This window comes from Lontra canadensis, unplaced genomic scaffold (assembly GCF_010015895.1).
Source record: "Lontra canadensis isolate GAN:19392208 unplaced genomic scaffold, GSC_riverotter_1.0 scaffold166, whole genome shotgun sequence".
Classification (NCBI taxonomy): domain Eukaryota; kingdom Metazoa; phylum Chordata; class Mammalia; order Carnivora; family Mustelidae; genus Lontra; species Lontra canadensis.
This window is the reverse complement of record NW_022631160.1, coordinates 517,373-532,431: the sequence shown is the minus strand read 5'-3', so window position 1 is coordinate 532,431 and position 15,059 is coordinate 517,373. Positions and strand designations below refer to the sequence as shown.

Below are 15,059 nucleotides of genomic sequence, written 5' to 3'. Positions count from 1 at the left end.
CATGTCTCTGTTGAAGCTAGTAGGGGTGCTGGGCCTTCCCAGTGCAGAGGTAGGAAGCTAATCCCACCACTACCCTCTAAGATTCCCACAGGTCCGCACTGCGTCATCAGGACAATCAGCACTGGATTATATCACATAGGCCTAACCACTGGGGAGAGCTGGAGCAGTCTCGGGAGGCTGCCAGGGGAGGGAGGGCTAGAAATCGATGATGATATGTGGCCAGGGAGGGTGAGCACTGGGAAGGCTGCCGGATCAGAAGGGTAGGAGCCCTGAGGAGGAGTCAGACTGAGTTTGAACTCTGGCCCGAGCACTGCTACCTTGGTCAACTGTGAAACTATGGAGGAGTCCCTTCCTTCCTGAGCCTGTCTAGAGAGCCATAGAATAGAGAGAGTACAGCCTTCTTCATGGCATGTTGTGTGTGCTAAGTGAGATTCGGTTCTCAAAGTGCTGGGGAATGTTACATAGAATAATGGTGGGAAAGATAAGGCTAATCCTTGAACATTTTGTATCCCTAGCTGGACTAGGATGGCCTCCCCAGGGCCACGGAAGGGGGACAGCTTCCCGAAGAAAGGAAAGGTGAAGACATAGCCATGGCTTCTTCCCCCAGCAGTACTCCTTGACTCCCTCCTTTCCTAGGAGTTGCTGCTGGTGGGTTCTGTTCTTGGGCAGGTGTGGGAGAGGGAGAGGAGTAGTGGGACAGGCAGAGAGTGAGGTTCAAGAAGGGTGTGCCAGGACATACAGAGGGTTGGGTGTGGGAAACTGAAGGTAAATCCCAGCAGCGGATATGCCAGCCCTCACCATGCTCTCCTTGCCATTTCTGGATCATGAGAACTCGAGGTGAGGCAGCGTACACCCAGCGTGGCTCCATGCCAGCACCCAGCTAACGCCATGTCTCGGCCTATTTCTGTCCCTCTGTTCCGTTTTAGAAGCTGAGGCCAAGAGAGCATGCAAGTGGCTCCGAGCGACAGGATTCCCTCAGTATGCACAGCTTTTTGAAGGTAAGGCTACTCTGTTGCTCCCCTTTCCCTACCCCCAAACCTTGCCTTATCCCTCTCGTTTTTTGTTTGTAAAATGAGGCCAATCAGATCCTTTCTCCAACGACACAAGAAGCTGTGAACATTGGTCCTGCTCCCATCACGACCCCATCATCTCCGGTGGGTCACTCTGATTGGCTCTCCTAAGCTCTGGTGTCACCGTTATGTTCAAGTACATTGTCTCAACCAGGGAGCCCCTGCACTATACTGCTTCTGAGGGTGCCATTTGCAGATGCAACCCAGGGTTCAGCCTCCGCATGGCCTCAATTTCTCAGTTTCCCTTCATTCTTCTGTTTTTCTTCAGAGTTGTTTATATTTGTTGTTTCCACGTTCCCTCTTCTTCCCACACTTCCCACTGTACCCTGCCTTCACTCCCACTTTGCCAACAAAACAATCCTTGTCCAGGTCACTGTGGACTTGCACATGATCAAATTCAGTGGTTCCTCCCCAGTCTTAATCTCTTAAGAGCTTTCAGTGCAGTTGGCCACTCACTTCAGCTTCTGGAACACTCGCTTCAGCTTCTGGAACACTCGCTTCTCTTGGCTGCCTCTCTCTAGCTGCCACTGTAAGTCTTCTTATAACAGACTCTGCTTTCTCTAACTGGTGTCTAAATGTTGGGGTATCCCAGAGTTCAATCTTGGCCCCTTTTCCCTCTCCACCTTTCTTTCCCAGGTGATCCTTCTCCAAGTACCATGTATCTTCTGGTGCTTCCCAAATAGTTCCATTAGACCTCATTCCTGAGTTCCAGATTCATCTAGCCAACCACCAATTCAGTATCTCATCTGCCTGATAGGCATCTCAAATGGAGCAGGTCTCAATTCCATCTCCTGAGGGCACTACCGTGCACTCAAGCCCCACAGCCAGGAATCACCCCTGAGTTCTCTTTCTCCTTCACCCTCCATTTCTCCTCCAGCTGGTCACTTTCTCCTTCCATACTATGTCTCGAATCAGTCCACTTTCTACCACCTCTGCTGCCACCTCCTTTGTACCATCACTGGTACAGTGATGTACACTGTACCATCACTTTGCCACCATCACTGCTCGCCTGCCTTAGAGCACCAGCCTCCTTCCTGCATCCCCCTCCTCTTGCCTCTCATCAGCCCATGGCAGCCAGAGGAACCCAGCGAGCCTCGGGCCTCACTCTGCCATTTCTCTGCTGCTTTCCTGGCACACTCAGAATGAGGGTAAGCTCACATGCTTTATTCTGGCCAGCAAGACTATGTCACCCAACTTCTGTCTAGTCCCCTTCCATTTGCTCACTACATCCCAGGCTCCTTCCTACCACTCCTTCACACCTTCCCTTCCTCAGAGCCTTAATGTTAGTCCTGCCTGAAATCCTCTTCCCAGGCTCTTGGCCCAGCCAGCCCCCTCTTATTCTGCAGGACTCGGCTCAGAAGTCACCTCTCTATGAGTGCCCCTGACCCCGCCAGCCTTCCTTGGCCCTATCACCCTGGCTAATGTCTTTTTGTGGCATTTAGAACTGTCTTATCTTATTCCACACACGGTCTCTCCATGAAGGCAGGGATCATTTTTATCTCATTCACTGTTTTATCCCCAGTACCTGGCACCAAGTAGGTGCTCAGATAATGTCAGTTAAATGAGAAAATGGGTTTCTTTTGGCAGTCAGGCAGAGAGGTGTGGGATTTCCTGGATGCGTTGTCCTCCGACCCTACTCCTTCCTCTCTCCCCTCCCCTTCCTACATCCCAGGGAGTGGGCTCCCCTGTTTGGAAAAGTAGGAGGAAATGAGGTATTGTTTGGCTGCACATTGTCCTCTCTGTCCTCACTCTTTCCCTGCTCCCACTTCACCTTGGGCCTGGAAAGAGGTTCCCTGTCTGAGTAGCCCAGGATTCAAAGGGGACTGGGGGTGGGAGGCGAGCTTGGCTCTTGACGGTCACCCAAGTCCTCGGGCCTGCCATCTCCCAGGGACCTGCTTATTGCCGGGTCCTCTCATCCAGCTCAACCCTCCTTTCCCTCAACCCTGGACTTGCCTCTGATGGTCAACCCCAAGCTCCCTGGGCCTCTCCTTTACTCCAGGCTTGCTCCTTCTGCTTTGCTTTTTGCCTTCCGGCCTCCTCTCTTCCCTGGCCTCCCCTTTCCTCCTCAATGGTTGCTGGCACTGAGTTTCTGACCTACTACCCATGACTCATCTTGGCTTTTTTTCTGCCATACAGAAGGTCTGTTTCCTCTGGATATTGGCTCTGTGAAGAAGGACCACGGTTTTCTGGACGAGGACTCTTTGGGGGCCCTGTGCAGGTAGGGGGCGCTGAGGGCCAGGCCTGAGAAGTCAGGGCCGGGCTTGTGGGCTTCCCTGGGAAAGAATCAGTTCCCGGCCCTTCCACCAGAGGAGAAGCCCAGCCTGTAACAAAGCTTCTCTGCAGCAGTCATACTGCTCACTGTCTTCTGTGTCCGTGACTCCTCGCCACACAGACACTTGAGCCAGAGAGCCAAGATCTGGCCTTGATTCATTTTCTCCCTTCAGTTCTATTCCCCAGACATTCCTCTGCTTTGTCCCCCCTCTGCTTACACTGGTTTGGGCCGTGTTTCAGGCCAAAGCACAACCTTTTGGATCCGGTCTATAGCCTACTAACTGGCCTTCCTGCCATTCCCCTCCTCACCCTGATCCAGACTCTCTCTCTATGGCTCCCAGTTTCAGCTTCCAAGCAGGTGCCCCTCTGCTTGGTGTGTGCAGCTGCCTACAGAGGAAAGTGAAGCTTTTTAAACACGAGGCAGCTTTGCAATTGGGCTCTGACCAACCGTATCAGCCTCAGCCTCTCTGTCACACCAGCACTGGTCTGTTTACTGACTGTTTTCCTCTCTACCTTGTCACAGCCTCTTGTGGAAGCCTGGGTTAGAAGTTCCCAGTTCTTTTTTTCCCTTTTTCTCCTTCCGAATCCCATCCCCCTTCGAGGAAGTTCCTTGTCCCACCCTCTGTATGCCTGCTGTACCTCCGTATATACTGTTCTTAAACTTGCCCCATCTCTGTCGTGGTTTATTGTGCATATATGAGCTCCCAGAGGACAGAAGCCATAATCTCCCTAGCACTGTGTCTGGCACTGAAAGCTTCCTGAACACCGGGTCTTTGGAGATGTTCTGATGGCTCAGGCACGTAAAGTAGTGGATGGCATCTTGGGACTGTCTTGGTAAATCATGCCCTGCAGGCTTTGGTTGGGACCCTTGGGTGAGTGCTGCTTTTTTTCCTTACAGGAGGCTGATGACCTTGAACAATTGTGCCTCGATGAAACTGGAAGTTCACTTTCAAAGCAAGCAGGTGAGTCATGGCAAGGGTGGGTCCTGGGGCCTTGTGGCACCATGGGGGAACCCAGGATATATGCAGACCACTTACAAAAGTAGCTCCAGGATCCTGGGACTCTGGGGTGTACAGAGCGGTGCCTTGGTCTAGCCTGGGAGTGAAGTATAAGGGACTCTATGATCCTGCTGGGTTTTGGCAGTCTGGGTTTTGGAGTCTGGGTTTTGGAGTCTGAGAACAAGTACCCTGGCCTGTGGCCTCACACACCCGCCTCGGCACCCCTCTCCCCACTGAGTTTACTCATAAATTGATCCAGTGATGGCCCTTCCTCAGGGAAGTCTATCTGCCTCGTCTGCTTTGTGATGGCAAGAAATCCTTGCCTAGGGAGCAGAGACAGAATAATGTGGTAGAAAAATCATAGCCTATATGATGTGAGGAGTCAAGATCCCCAGCCGTGTCCCCATGAGGTCTTATACCCCTGAGCCTCATTTTCCCCATCTCCGCACTGAACTGGAGGGGAGCATTAATAGCCTCAAGGGGCCTTTCTGACTCTACCAATCTGGGACTGCAGAGACGGAGAGGATCCTCAGTCCATATGTAGCCCTGATGATCTCGTCTTTCTGTAGGGTCCAGCTTCATGGGTTTCTTCTGGGTCTTTCTCCACCAGAGGTCTGGAGCCAAGAGGTTTAGCTAAGCTGGACTGGGAAGCAGGAAACCCCTGGAACCTGGTCCCAGCTCTGCCACCAACAGCTCAGTGGCCTTGAGCAAGCCTCTTCCCCTCTCTGGGCCTTGATTTCCCCATATTGCAAAGGAGAGAATTAGAAAATCTAAAATCCCCTTCCAGTTCTGGCATTCCATAGTTCTAATCTAAGACCATAGCCTAGAGGCTTGGGGAGCTGCTGAGGAGAAGAGGTCAAGACACCTGGATTCTAACCCTGGCTCTCTCACTGACTCACAGCATGCTACTGTATGACCTTGGGCAAGTGGCTTCTCATTTGTCGGTCAGGGTTTCCCCGTCTTATTCTGTTGCTTCCAGAGCCAACTCCCCACCTAGGACATGTCCTCTGTCAGAAGGCGGGGCCCTTTACCTCAAAGTCCCCCAAGAGTTTGGAGGCAGAGTATTGGGGGTACCAACAAAGGCTTGGGGACCGGACTTCTCTGACCTGACCTGACCCCATGGCTCCTTCCCCAGAATGAAGACTCAGAAGAAGAAGAGCAGTGTACCATCAGCAACCACTGGGCTGTCCAGCAAGAAAGTAAATTCTGGTCCCACAGAGGGTCCTCTGACCTGCTGGCCCCCCCGAGCCCTGGCCTGCCGGGAACCTCCAGCTGTGAGAGTGTCCTCACAGAGCTCAGCGCCACTTCCCTGCCAGCCATCACTGTGGGCCTATCGCTGGAGCCAGAGGACCTACCCTCACCCTGCCATGTCCCCAGCCCAAGTAACCAGCTCCTCCTTAGCCCCACCCAGGGCCAAGAGGGTCCCCGGGACAAAGCCAAGAAGCACCGTTCTCGTAGCTTCCTTAAGCACCTTGAATCTCTCCGGCGGAAGGAAAAGGGTCGTGGTCAGCAAGCAGAGCCTGAGCGTGGCCCAGCCACTTTAGAGAAGACCAGCAAACCCTCCTCTTTCTGCAGTCGCCGCAGCTTCCTCTCCGCCGGATTCTACAAGGCCAAGAACAGGGTGGCCACCTCAGCCGGTGACGGTGGCACTGCAACCCCGAGGGACTGGGAGGCCTGGCCTGTGGCCCCATTTCGGCATCCACAGCGGGTGCACCAGGGTGCCTGCCTCGTGCACGTGCCCAGGGACCACAAACCAGGCACATTCCCTCGCTCCCTGTCCATTGAGAGCCTGTTTCCTGAGGACGGACACCACCTGGCAGATTGGCAGCCAGGGAGGCCCCAGGGCTGTGAAGGGCGTCGGGGCTCCTGTGGCTCCACAGGCAGCCATGCCAGCGTCTATGATAACATGCCCGAGCTGTACCCAGCGGAGCCCGTCCTGGCTGGCGCTGAAGCCGAGGAGGAGGAGGAGGGCAGCAGCAGCTATGCCCACCTAGACGACATTCTCCAGCACGTGTGGGGGCTGCAGCAACGGGTGGAACTCTGGTCTCAGGCCATCTACCCAGACCTGTGGACTAGAGAGAAGGAAGAGGAGGCAGAGGAGGAAGAAGAGGAGGAAGTCACTTCATCCATAGAGATGGCCACGGTTGAGGTCGAAGGGCAAGCTGAGGCTCTGGCCCAGGTGGAGGCTCCGGCCCGCCAAGGGTACTCGGCCCTGGGCCAGGCTGATGTCCAGCCAGTAGTCCCAGCTCAGATTCAGGTTAGGGCTGAGGCTGAGCCCCTGGCACAGGCACAGGCTGAGGCCGATACTGAGGCCCCGGGTCCAGCCCAAGATAATGGTCAGGAGGCGAATTCAGGTGGGGAACCCACCTCAGCTTCCAGCCTGTCTATGGAAGAAGGACACTCCATTGCTGACACCGTGGCCTCCTCCAGTGAACTGGACAGTAGTGGACCCTCCGTGAATGAGCCCGAAGCCAGAGGCTCACCAGCTGGACTTCAGGCATCAGCACCACGTGAACGACGAGATTCAGGCGTTGGGGCCTCGCTTACTAGACCCTGCAGGTGGGAGTTTTGAGCAGGGGTGGGGACAGAGGACTCTGTCATGTCTATCTGTCTCTTCCTATTCCCATGCCCCCTCCTCCTTCTCTTCCTTTCCCTCTCTCCCTCATACAACTCTCCCTCAAGCCAGTATGTTAGTCCTGAGGCCCAGGGGCAGGGTCTGCATTCCCTCCAGGTTAAGTTCAGGGCCTGCCTCTGCTGTGATTTTGGGCAAATTCTAGCTCCTCTTTGGGCCTTGCTTTCCCCATGTGCCAGTCAAAGGTATTAGAGAAGATGGTCTCTCATCCCCAGCTTTGCCACCTTGGGTTCTCGGAGCAGTCCCTCTGCTGCAGTCTTGGAAGCAGGGTAGTGGTGCTACTTGTTGGCCCTAGATGGGCCTCAGCTCTGGGCCACCCACCCCAACGGCATCTTGGCCACCAGACAGCCCTGGAAACTGGCGTTCAGTTTTTCACCCTGGGGCCCAGTAGCAGTGCTGACAGTGGTCGTATCTCCCCGTATTTGCTTTCTTTGGGGGAGAATAAGGGGACCAGAAGAGTGCAAACTTTCCTAAGATTTATCCACACCTGTTCCCTTGGCCTTCTCGGCCCACCTCCTATCTTTTATCAGGAAGCTCCGCTGGCATAGCTTCCAGAACTCCCACCGGCCCAGCCTCAACTCAGAGTCCTTGGAGATCAACCGCCAGTTTGCCGGCCAGATCCACCTCCTGCACAAGGGCTCACTGCTGCGGCTCACCGCCTTCATGGAGAAGTACACTGTGTCCCACAAGCCAGGATGGGTCTGGTGAGCACTCCTGGGCCACAGCGGGTTGGTGGGGAACTTCTTGCCCAGGTCCCAACTCCCTCCCTGTTCCCAATCCAGGACCCTGGGAGGGTCAGCCCCCAGAAGGTGGGTGCAAGTAAGAGGGGCCCAGAAGCCAGTAATGGTATGTTGTGCCAGGCAGCTGGAGGGGCTAAGGCCCGAGAGGCCAGCATGGCTTGCACATGTGTCTGTGGGGGAACGGTGCTCCTGGGATGTGTATGCATGTGTGTGCTGTGTGCAAGGAGGAGTGGGGGTAGGGGACCCTAGGTCCTCGAGCCGCATCTCCTCCATCCTAGCCTCCAGGCTGCCACGAGCGAGATTGTCCTGAAAGACAGCTTTGGTTGCTGCTCTCCTGATAAACACCCTGCGTGCCCCCGTCTCCCTCCTCCATCCCCCACAACCACCGCTGGAGCCAAAGAAGGTCCAGCTTCCTTCCTATTATGACCCTTTCATGTTCTGGCCCTGCCCCAGCTGTTGGGTTCCTTAGCCCACTGCCCTAAGGCAATGCCACCAGGTAGGCCACTGGGGTCATTGTTCTTCCCTCAATATGCCATACTCTTTTTTTTCCCTGCTTCTTTGCCTTTGTCCATGCTGTTCTCTCTGCCTGGAATACCTTTTCCCCATTTCTTCTCTGGGACAACACCTACCTGTCCCTCAAGAGCCTGCTGAGTGCCCACATCCTCCCTGAAGGCTTCTCTGATCCACTAGGTACTGTTCCCCTTCCTCGTAGGTCTACCCCTAAGTTCTTGCTTGCTCCACCCCCGACCACATATAGTGTCCCTGCCTGTTGATGCAGTTATCCCCTCAAGCAGCCTGAGAGCTCCCTGTGTTCCTCTATGACTCTCTAGGGCCGGGCCCTGAGCCGGTGCTCAGGGAGTGTTGGCCCTGGGGACATGGTGTGTTTCTTACCCCACCCCCCCATCCCTGCCCGAGCCCCCTGAGACTGCAGAGTCTCCAGGCTGCATCTGGACCAGGCCCACGGCTCTCAGTGGACCTCTTGTTACTGCCCCAAACAGGTCGGTGCCCAAGTTCATGAAAAGGAACAAGAGCCCGGACTACCGGGGCCAGCACGTGTTTGGGGTGCCGCCTCTTGTGCATGTGCAGCGCACAGGCCAGCCGCTGCCGCAGAGCATCCAGCAAGCCATGCGCTACTTGCGCAGCCAGTGCCTGGACCAGGTGAGCCCTACTGGGGGACCTGCAGGGAGACAGCCCTGGGGAAGAAATCCAAGGCCAAGGAACTGGGTGGGGGGACTGCTGGGGACTTTCTAGCCCACGAGAGACCTTTCTGGGCTTTCCTGAGCTGAAGCTCCCCTCTGCCTGGCTCTCTGCCCACTTATTTCTGGCCCAAGCACTGTAGGCCCCATCTGTGGAAACCTGCCTTAGCCTAGGTCCTTTTCCTGCTCATTCCCGCTACAGCCATCTTTCTCCTTAACCCTGACGCTGTAACAACCCTTCTCTTTGGTGTTGCCATTTTCCAGGCAGGAAGCCTGGCAGGCTTGGAAGTCTCTGGGGTGGACAACACTCCTGACACCCAGCCTGGGCCTGGCCTCATCATAATCTTCCTCCCCACCCACCCCTGCCCTGCACGTCTCTCTCCCTTCCTTTCCTGCATGGGCCAGGTGGGCATATTCCGCAAGTCGGGGGTGAAGTCCAGGATCCAGAACCTGCGCCAAATGAATGAGATGTCCCCAGACAATGTTTGCTATGAGGGCCAGTCAGCTTATGATGTGGCTGACTTGCTGAAGCAGTATTTCCGGGACCTACCAGAGCCTATCTTCACCAGCAAGCTCACCACCACTTTCCTGCAGATCTACCAGCGTGAGTCACCTGCACTTGTCCCCAGAAGCCTGCCCCATTCTTGAGCTCCCTGAATCCCGGGGCTTGTGAGAGATAAACCCCAGGAGCTCGTTGGATGATCTGCTATCTGGAGTTGGAAAGGCCCTCCCTCCCTTGAAGGGAGACCACATTCTTTAAAAAAAAAAAAGGGATTTTATTTATTTATTTGACAGAGAGAGGGAGAAAGAGATGGTGAGAGAGGGAACATAAGCAGTGGGAGCTGGAGAGGGAGAAGGAGGCTCTCCGCTGAGCAGGGAGCCCGATGCAGGGCTTGATCCCAGGACCCCTGGATCATGACCTGAGCGGAAGGCAGATGCTTAATGAATGAGCCACCCAGGTGCCCCGGGAGACCACATTCTATTCCCCAAACCCATTATACAGAAAGATGGTCTAAAGCCCCGAGGAAAGACAGGGGCTTCCCTAAATGTACATTGTCCATTAGAGTGGGGTTTGATCTAGGACCCAGAGACCTCCCAGAGCCCATCTTTACCTTTTCCTCTCACTGACTTCCTATGGGACTGCTGTGCCCTCTGCATTCCTAGAAGCAGGAGATTTGTTGCCAGAAGCTTTAGGGGAGTAAGAAAGCCCTTCTGCCATTCCTTTCTCACAGTCCTCCCCAAAGATCAGTGGTTGGCAGCAGCGCAGGCCGCCACCTTGCTGCTCCCTGATGAGAACCGAGAGGTCCTACAGACCCTGCTCTATTTCCTAAGTGACATTGCCTCTGCTGAGGAAAACCAGATGACAGCCGGCAACCTAGCCGTGTGCCTGGCACCCTCCATCTTCCATCTCAACGTCTCCAAGAAGGATAACCCCTCACCCAGGTGAAAAAGGGCAGAATGTGGTAGGGCCCGGTGTGAGGTGGGGGCTGGAGGGTTTGGCTCCCTTTGGATGGCAGGCCCTCTAGGGCTGGCCCTGCAGTTCCCAGGCATTACCACAAGGGGTCAGCCTGACTCTTCAGGGGCCTGGGACTGCATGGATGTTTTCAAAGCAGGTCCTTCCAAAGGGTCGCAGGTTATTTTGTGTTGGGGGGGGGGGCGGAGCTTGAAGCCAGCAGGTCATCCATATTGTCTTGTGCCAATGCACCATCCTCTCCTCCCCTGCCCCCCAGGATCAGGAGCAAACGCAGCCTGGTTGGCCGGCCAGGCCCTAGGGACCTGAGTGAGAACATGGCTGCCACCCAGGGCCTATCACACATGATCAGTGACTGCAAGAAACTTTTCCAAGTGAGTAACCCTAGGCCCAGATCAGGGTAGCCACCAGAACAGAGCTTCACACCCCCGGTCAGGGGCAGGGCCCAGCTTGACACAGACCCCCTCACCTTCCCACTCCTGTCCTATGAGGTTTTTCATCTACCTCACTCCTACAGCCAGACCTCTCTAGTGGCCCTGAACGTGGACCTTAGAGATCCCATGGGTTCTGGGATGGATGGGCCCCGAACCTTCCGTTGCTGCCCATGGCCCCAGTGTGTGTGTGCTCTCCCAGGTCCCCCAGGACATGGTGCTGCAACTGTGTGGCTCCTATAGTGCAGCCGAGCTCAGCCCTCCTGGGCCAGCCCTGGCCGAGCTGCGGCGGGCCCAAGCTGCAGGTGTGAGCCTGAGCCTCTACATGGAGGAGAGCATCCAGGAGCTGCTCCGAGATGCTGCTGAGCGCTTCAAGGGCTGGATGAGTATGCCAGGGCCCCAGCACACGGAGCTGGCTTGCAGGAAGGTGAGGAACGCACTGCCCGTGGCTGCCATGGAGCAGGTAGCGTGGGCCGTGCAGGCAGGGAGGTCAAGAGGCCCCAGGGAGGGAGCCACCCTGCCAGTCTCAACGTGCCTTGGTTTGACCTTGGAAGATGTCAGCTGGCAGAGTCGAGGACCTTAAGGAACCAGGACCCTGATGAGACCAGGGGCTCTCTGTTGGGCATCATGGGCCAGAATTCCTGTACCAAAGCCCCACTGCAGACATTTCACTCTTTGCAGAGCCTCGCCTCCCATATCTTTCTGCACTATGGCCGTGCTGAGCCCCTCACACTTGCACATTTGTGCTTCCACCCCTGCCGTCCTGCTGCTTGGGCTGACCTGGCCCGAGCATTACCTGTCCCAAGCCACAGGAAGTCTTGATTTGATATGCCCTCTCCTTCATTCAGAGCCTCCTGTCATGTCCCAAACTGGAGATGACTTCTCTGTCCTTCTCTTGGCACTAGCCATCTTCTTTCTTGAATTGCAATGACAAGTAAGACTGCAAGCCCAAAGTTTGCTCTGTTTGTGCCAGTCATAGTGAAACTTTCCTTATGGGATGGGGATGAGAGACTCTGGTTGCTGTGCCCTTGGCCTCCTGCCTGGGCTCGATGGTGAGTTCCTTCAGGACGATCACCATCTTCTCTTCCTGTTCACCTCCAGGAATTCCAAGCCCCGTGTCCCTTTCATGGTAGAGCCTGGTAGGCCCCAGAGGATGTGCGTCTTGACATCTCTGTGCTTTTGACTAGGTGGAGAAGCAGACGTCCAGAAAGGACTGAGAGGACAGGGCACACAGGGACAGCCTGTCTGGATGTGGCTAGGGCTAGCAGAGCCCCTCTGCAAGACTTCCATTTTCAGGAGATAAAATGAGGACAGCCTGGTTGGAACCAGGGGAATGGGGGTGCAGAGTGGGTGTTCTCTGGCTCTGATGGCTGTCCCCCGTCCCCATTCCCATGGCTCACAGGCACCAGACGGGCACCCCCTGCGTGTGTGGAAGGCGTCCACTGAGGTGGCCGCCCCTCCGGCCGTGGTGCTACACCGTGTTCTGCGGGAGAGGGCCCTCTGGGATGAGGACCTGCTGCGAGCCCAGGTGTTGGAAGCCTTGATGCCAGGCGTAGAGCTGTACCACTATGTCACCGACAGCATGGCGCCCCATCCCTGCCGTGACTTTGTGGTGCTCCGGTGAGGGGTTCTGGCTGGCAGCCTGCTACGCGTGCGGGACCAGGGAGGTGGACCGGGAATGGATGCTGGGAACCTGACTATGCGTGTCCCTTCCCTGCAGGATGTGGCGCTCCGACCTGCCCCGTGGTGGCTGCCTGCTAGTCTCCCAGTCCCTGGATCCTGAGCAACCGGTGCCAGAGTCAGGGGTGCGGGCCATGATGCTCACTTCCCAGTACCTCATGGAGCCTTGTGGCCTGGGTCGCTCCCGGCTCACTCACATCTGCCGTGCTGATCTCAGGTACTGGGACCCCTGCAGCCCTGGCACTCTCCCCACCTCTGTCCCATGCCGTCTGTCCTGGGGGGCTGAGGGCAAGTCCTTTCTTCCTTCCTCTGGCAAGAGCTCCAGGCCGTAACCCATGGCTCATGCTGGCCTGCTTCTACCTCCACAGGGGCCGTTCTCCTGACTGGTACAACAAAGTATTTGGGCACCTGTGTGCCATGGAAGTGGCAAAGATCCGGGACTCCTTCCCCACCCTGCAGGCAGCTGGCCCTGAGACAAAGTTATGAGCCTCACCCCCTACCTGGCCCCTTCGTACCAAGGGAGGAAGCGGGTGAGGGGAGGAGAGCAGCCCTCATGTGTTGCTTCCAGGGGCAGAGCTGGGCCCTTGCCGATCTGGCAGCCTGCTGTCCCCTTGGCTGCCTGAAGCTCCTCCACATGTATAAGGGAGGGGAAGAGAATTTCAAGTGTCCTGTCTCTACTCCACCTGCACCCACGAGCCTGTGTTCTGTCCTCCTAAGAGGGAGGAGTCATTTTCCAAAGAAGATGACTGCTGCGACACTCCTGGCCCACAGAACAAGGCACCATCCATCTGAAACCTTGCCAGCTCCCCCACCTGCAGGGGGAAGGAGATAGACAGCAGGGTGTGCGTCCAGGTCTCTGCCGCTCAGAGAGGCCAAGCCATCCTTTTGGGTGCTCAGTTCCCTTTGAGGTTGGCAGGAGGCTCTAATCCTGCCTTTGGGCCTAATATTTGGCTCTGAACTGGCTTTTTCAGAGAAAGGGAATTAGAGAGGGTGAGCACAGGGCAGCCCAATCACTGTGAACTCTTTTATTTGTGTAAATATGATACTGATTTTTACGAGGCTGATTTAAAGAGTGGGCACTAGCAGTAGGCAACAGGATGGTTTGGGGCAGCCTGGGATATGGGAGTGGGGGTGAGAGGGGGCTCCCTTTCTCAGGTCTCAGGAGACCAGTGAACCAATCTCCCTGGCTTGGGCCCCCTACTTTATCTGCCACTCGCCGGTGTCCTGTGCAGCCTTTGGTCACATACTCTTATGTTTGGAGAGCAAATGGGCTCAATCCCACTACACAGGCCCAGCAAAAGCAGACAGTAGTGAAGACACACATATCTGTGTCCGTATCCCTTCTCCTGCTCCTCCTGCCTATGGTAACAGGCTGACACAAGAGCCCCGTCATCAAGCAGAGACCTGGCCCCTGCTTTAGGCAGCTGGCCCTCCAGATGGAAGGGCCGAGTGTCACCTCAGCCAGCTGCGGCTTGATCCCACCCAGCAGCCATCTTGGCTTATGTGGAATTCCAAATGACGTTCAAATGCCAACAGGTGCTTCATTTTTCTTTCAGCTCAGTAAACTGGAGTGGGATGGGTTTCAGCTAATGCTGTAATTTTTAAGCCTATTTTATTTGTACCTATAAATACTGTATAGTCAGAATATATATGTATGTATTTGTGTATATATATATATAGATAGATACATATATATGCACATCTATATATGCACACATATTCTATTGTGAGTATATTATAATCTGTGGGTGCGACCAGGGGTCGGGAAAGCCTGAGGGGGACAGGGCATTTAAGATGAGGGAGGCTGAAGGCAGGAACCATGGGACCCCTCAGCAGAACAATAAAGCATTACTAGAGATGGACTTTGGTTGTGTGGCTGTCTTCCCTGAGAGGATGGGTTAGGGACCAAGGGCAGGTTACAACTGTGGGCTTTGTGTTAGTGTCAGAAATTGTGAACATTACCGGTGTAGGATTTGGGGGCAGGCCATGGTAGGATTGGGGAGGGCCTCAGTTCTTCTCTTTGGGAGTTGATTTGGTGGTGGGGAATGTGGGACTCCCAGAAGCCAGGGTGTGGGCAGAAGCCACAGACCCCCTCCTATCCCTTGATCTGGCCAGGGTCCCCAATCTGTGTGGCACAGAAGCATGACCTCAGGCATCCTGACAGTAGCTCTAGGGAGAAATGCCCCTGGCTATGCTTTCCTTCCTTCACCTGCTACCCACAGCCCAGGCTTCAGGATGAAGAGTGAAAAAACCCAGCCCCTGCCAGCTTGGAGACCACGTTTGCCACATAAAGCAGCCTAAGAGAGGTCAGAGTGCCTGAAGGCAGCTTCTGGTCTGGCTCCAGTGGCCAGCAAACCCCAGGGGGCTAGAAAGGCCCCCTCATTTTTATTTCCCCACAGGAAAGGGGTATCTTGGCCCCACTGCTGTGGCCATAAATTTCCCAAGCTCCTAGGGGCTGCTAGAGAGGAAGTATAGGCAACTCGATCCAATCTATGTTTGTACCCATTGAGTGCTGCTGGGTCGCCTGGGGCAAACAGGTCCAGGTGCTCTCCCTCTAGCTGAAGCTCAGC

At 55.4% G+C, this 15,059-nt stretch overlaps 1 protein-coding gene across 2 annotated transcripts in view; it reads left to right on the top strand.

Annotated features, from left to right (window-relative positions):
- STARD8 (StAR related lipid transfer domain containing 8) overlaps positions 1–14,149 on the top strand; it is a 40,268-nt gene extending 26,119 nt beyond the window's left edge. For both annotated transcript variants that reach the window (XM_032845581.1, XM_032845582.1), the window contains exons 2-14: positions 927–998; positions 3,207–3,288; positions 4,240–4,303; positions 5,475–6,898; positions 7,502–7,675; positions 8,710–8,869; positions 9,313–9,511; positions 10,140–10,350; positions 10,638–10,752; positions 11,012–11,236; positions 12,212–12,429; positions 12,530–12,706; positions 12,858–14,149. In XM_032845581.1, coding sequence (XP_032701472.1) covers positions 4,247–4,303; positions 5,475–6,898; positions 7,502–7,675; positions 8,710–8,869; positions 9,313–9,511; positions 10,140–10,350; positions 10,638–10,752; positions 11,012–11,236; positions 12,212–12,429; positions 12,530–12,706; positions 12,858–12,975 — 3,078 coding nt within the window. In that variant the 5' untranslated portion in view covers positions 927–998; positions 3,207–3,288; positions 4,240–4,246 and the 3' untranslated portion in view covers positions 12,976–14,149. The remainder of the gene's footprint in view (positions 1–926; positions 999–3,206; positions 3,289–4,239; positions 4,304–5,474; positions 6,899–7,501; positions 7,676–8,709; positions 8,870–9,312; positions 9,512–10,139; positions 10,351–10,637; positions 10,753–11,011; positions 11,237–12,211; positions 12,430–12,529; positions 12,707–12,857) is intronic.
- Positions 14,150–15,059: the final 910 nt, after the last annotated feature.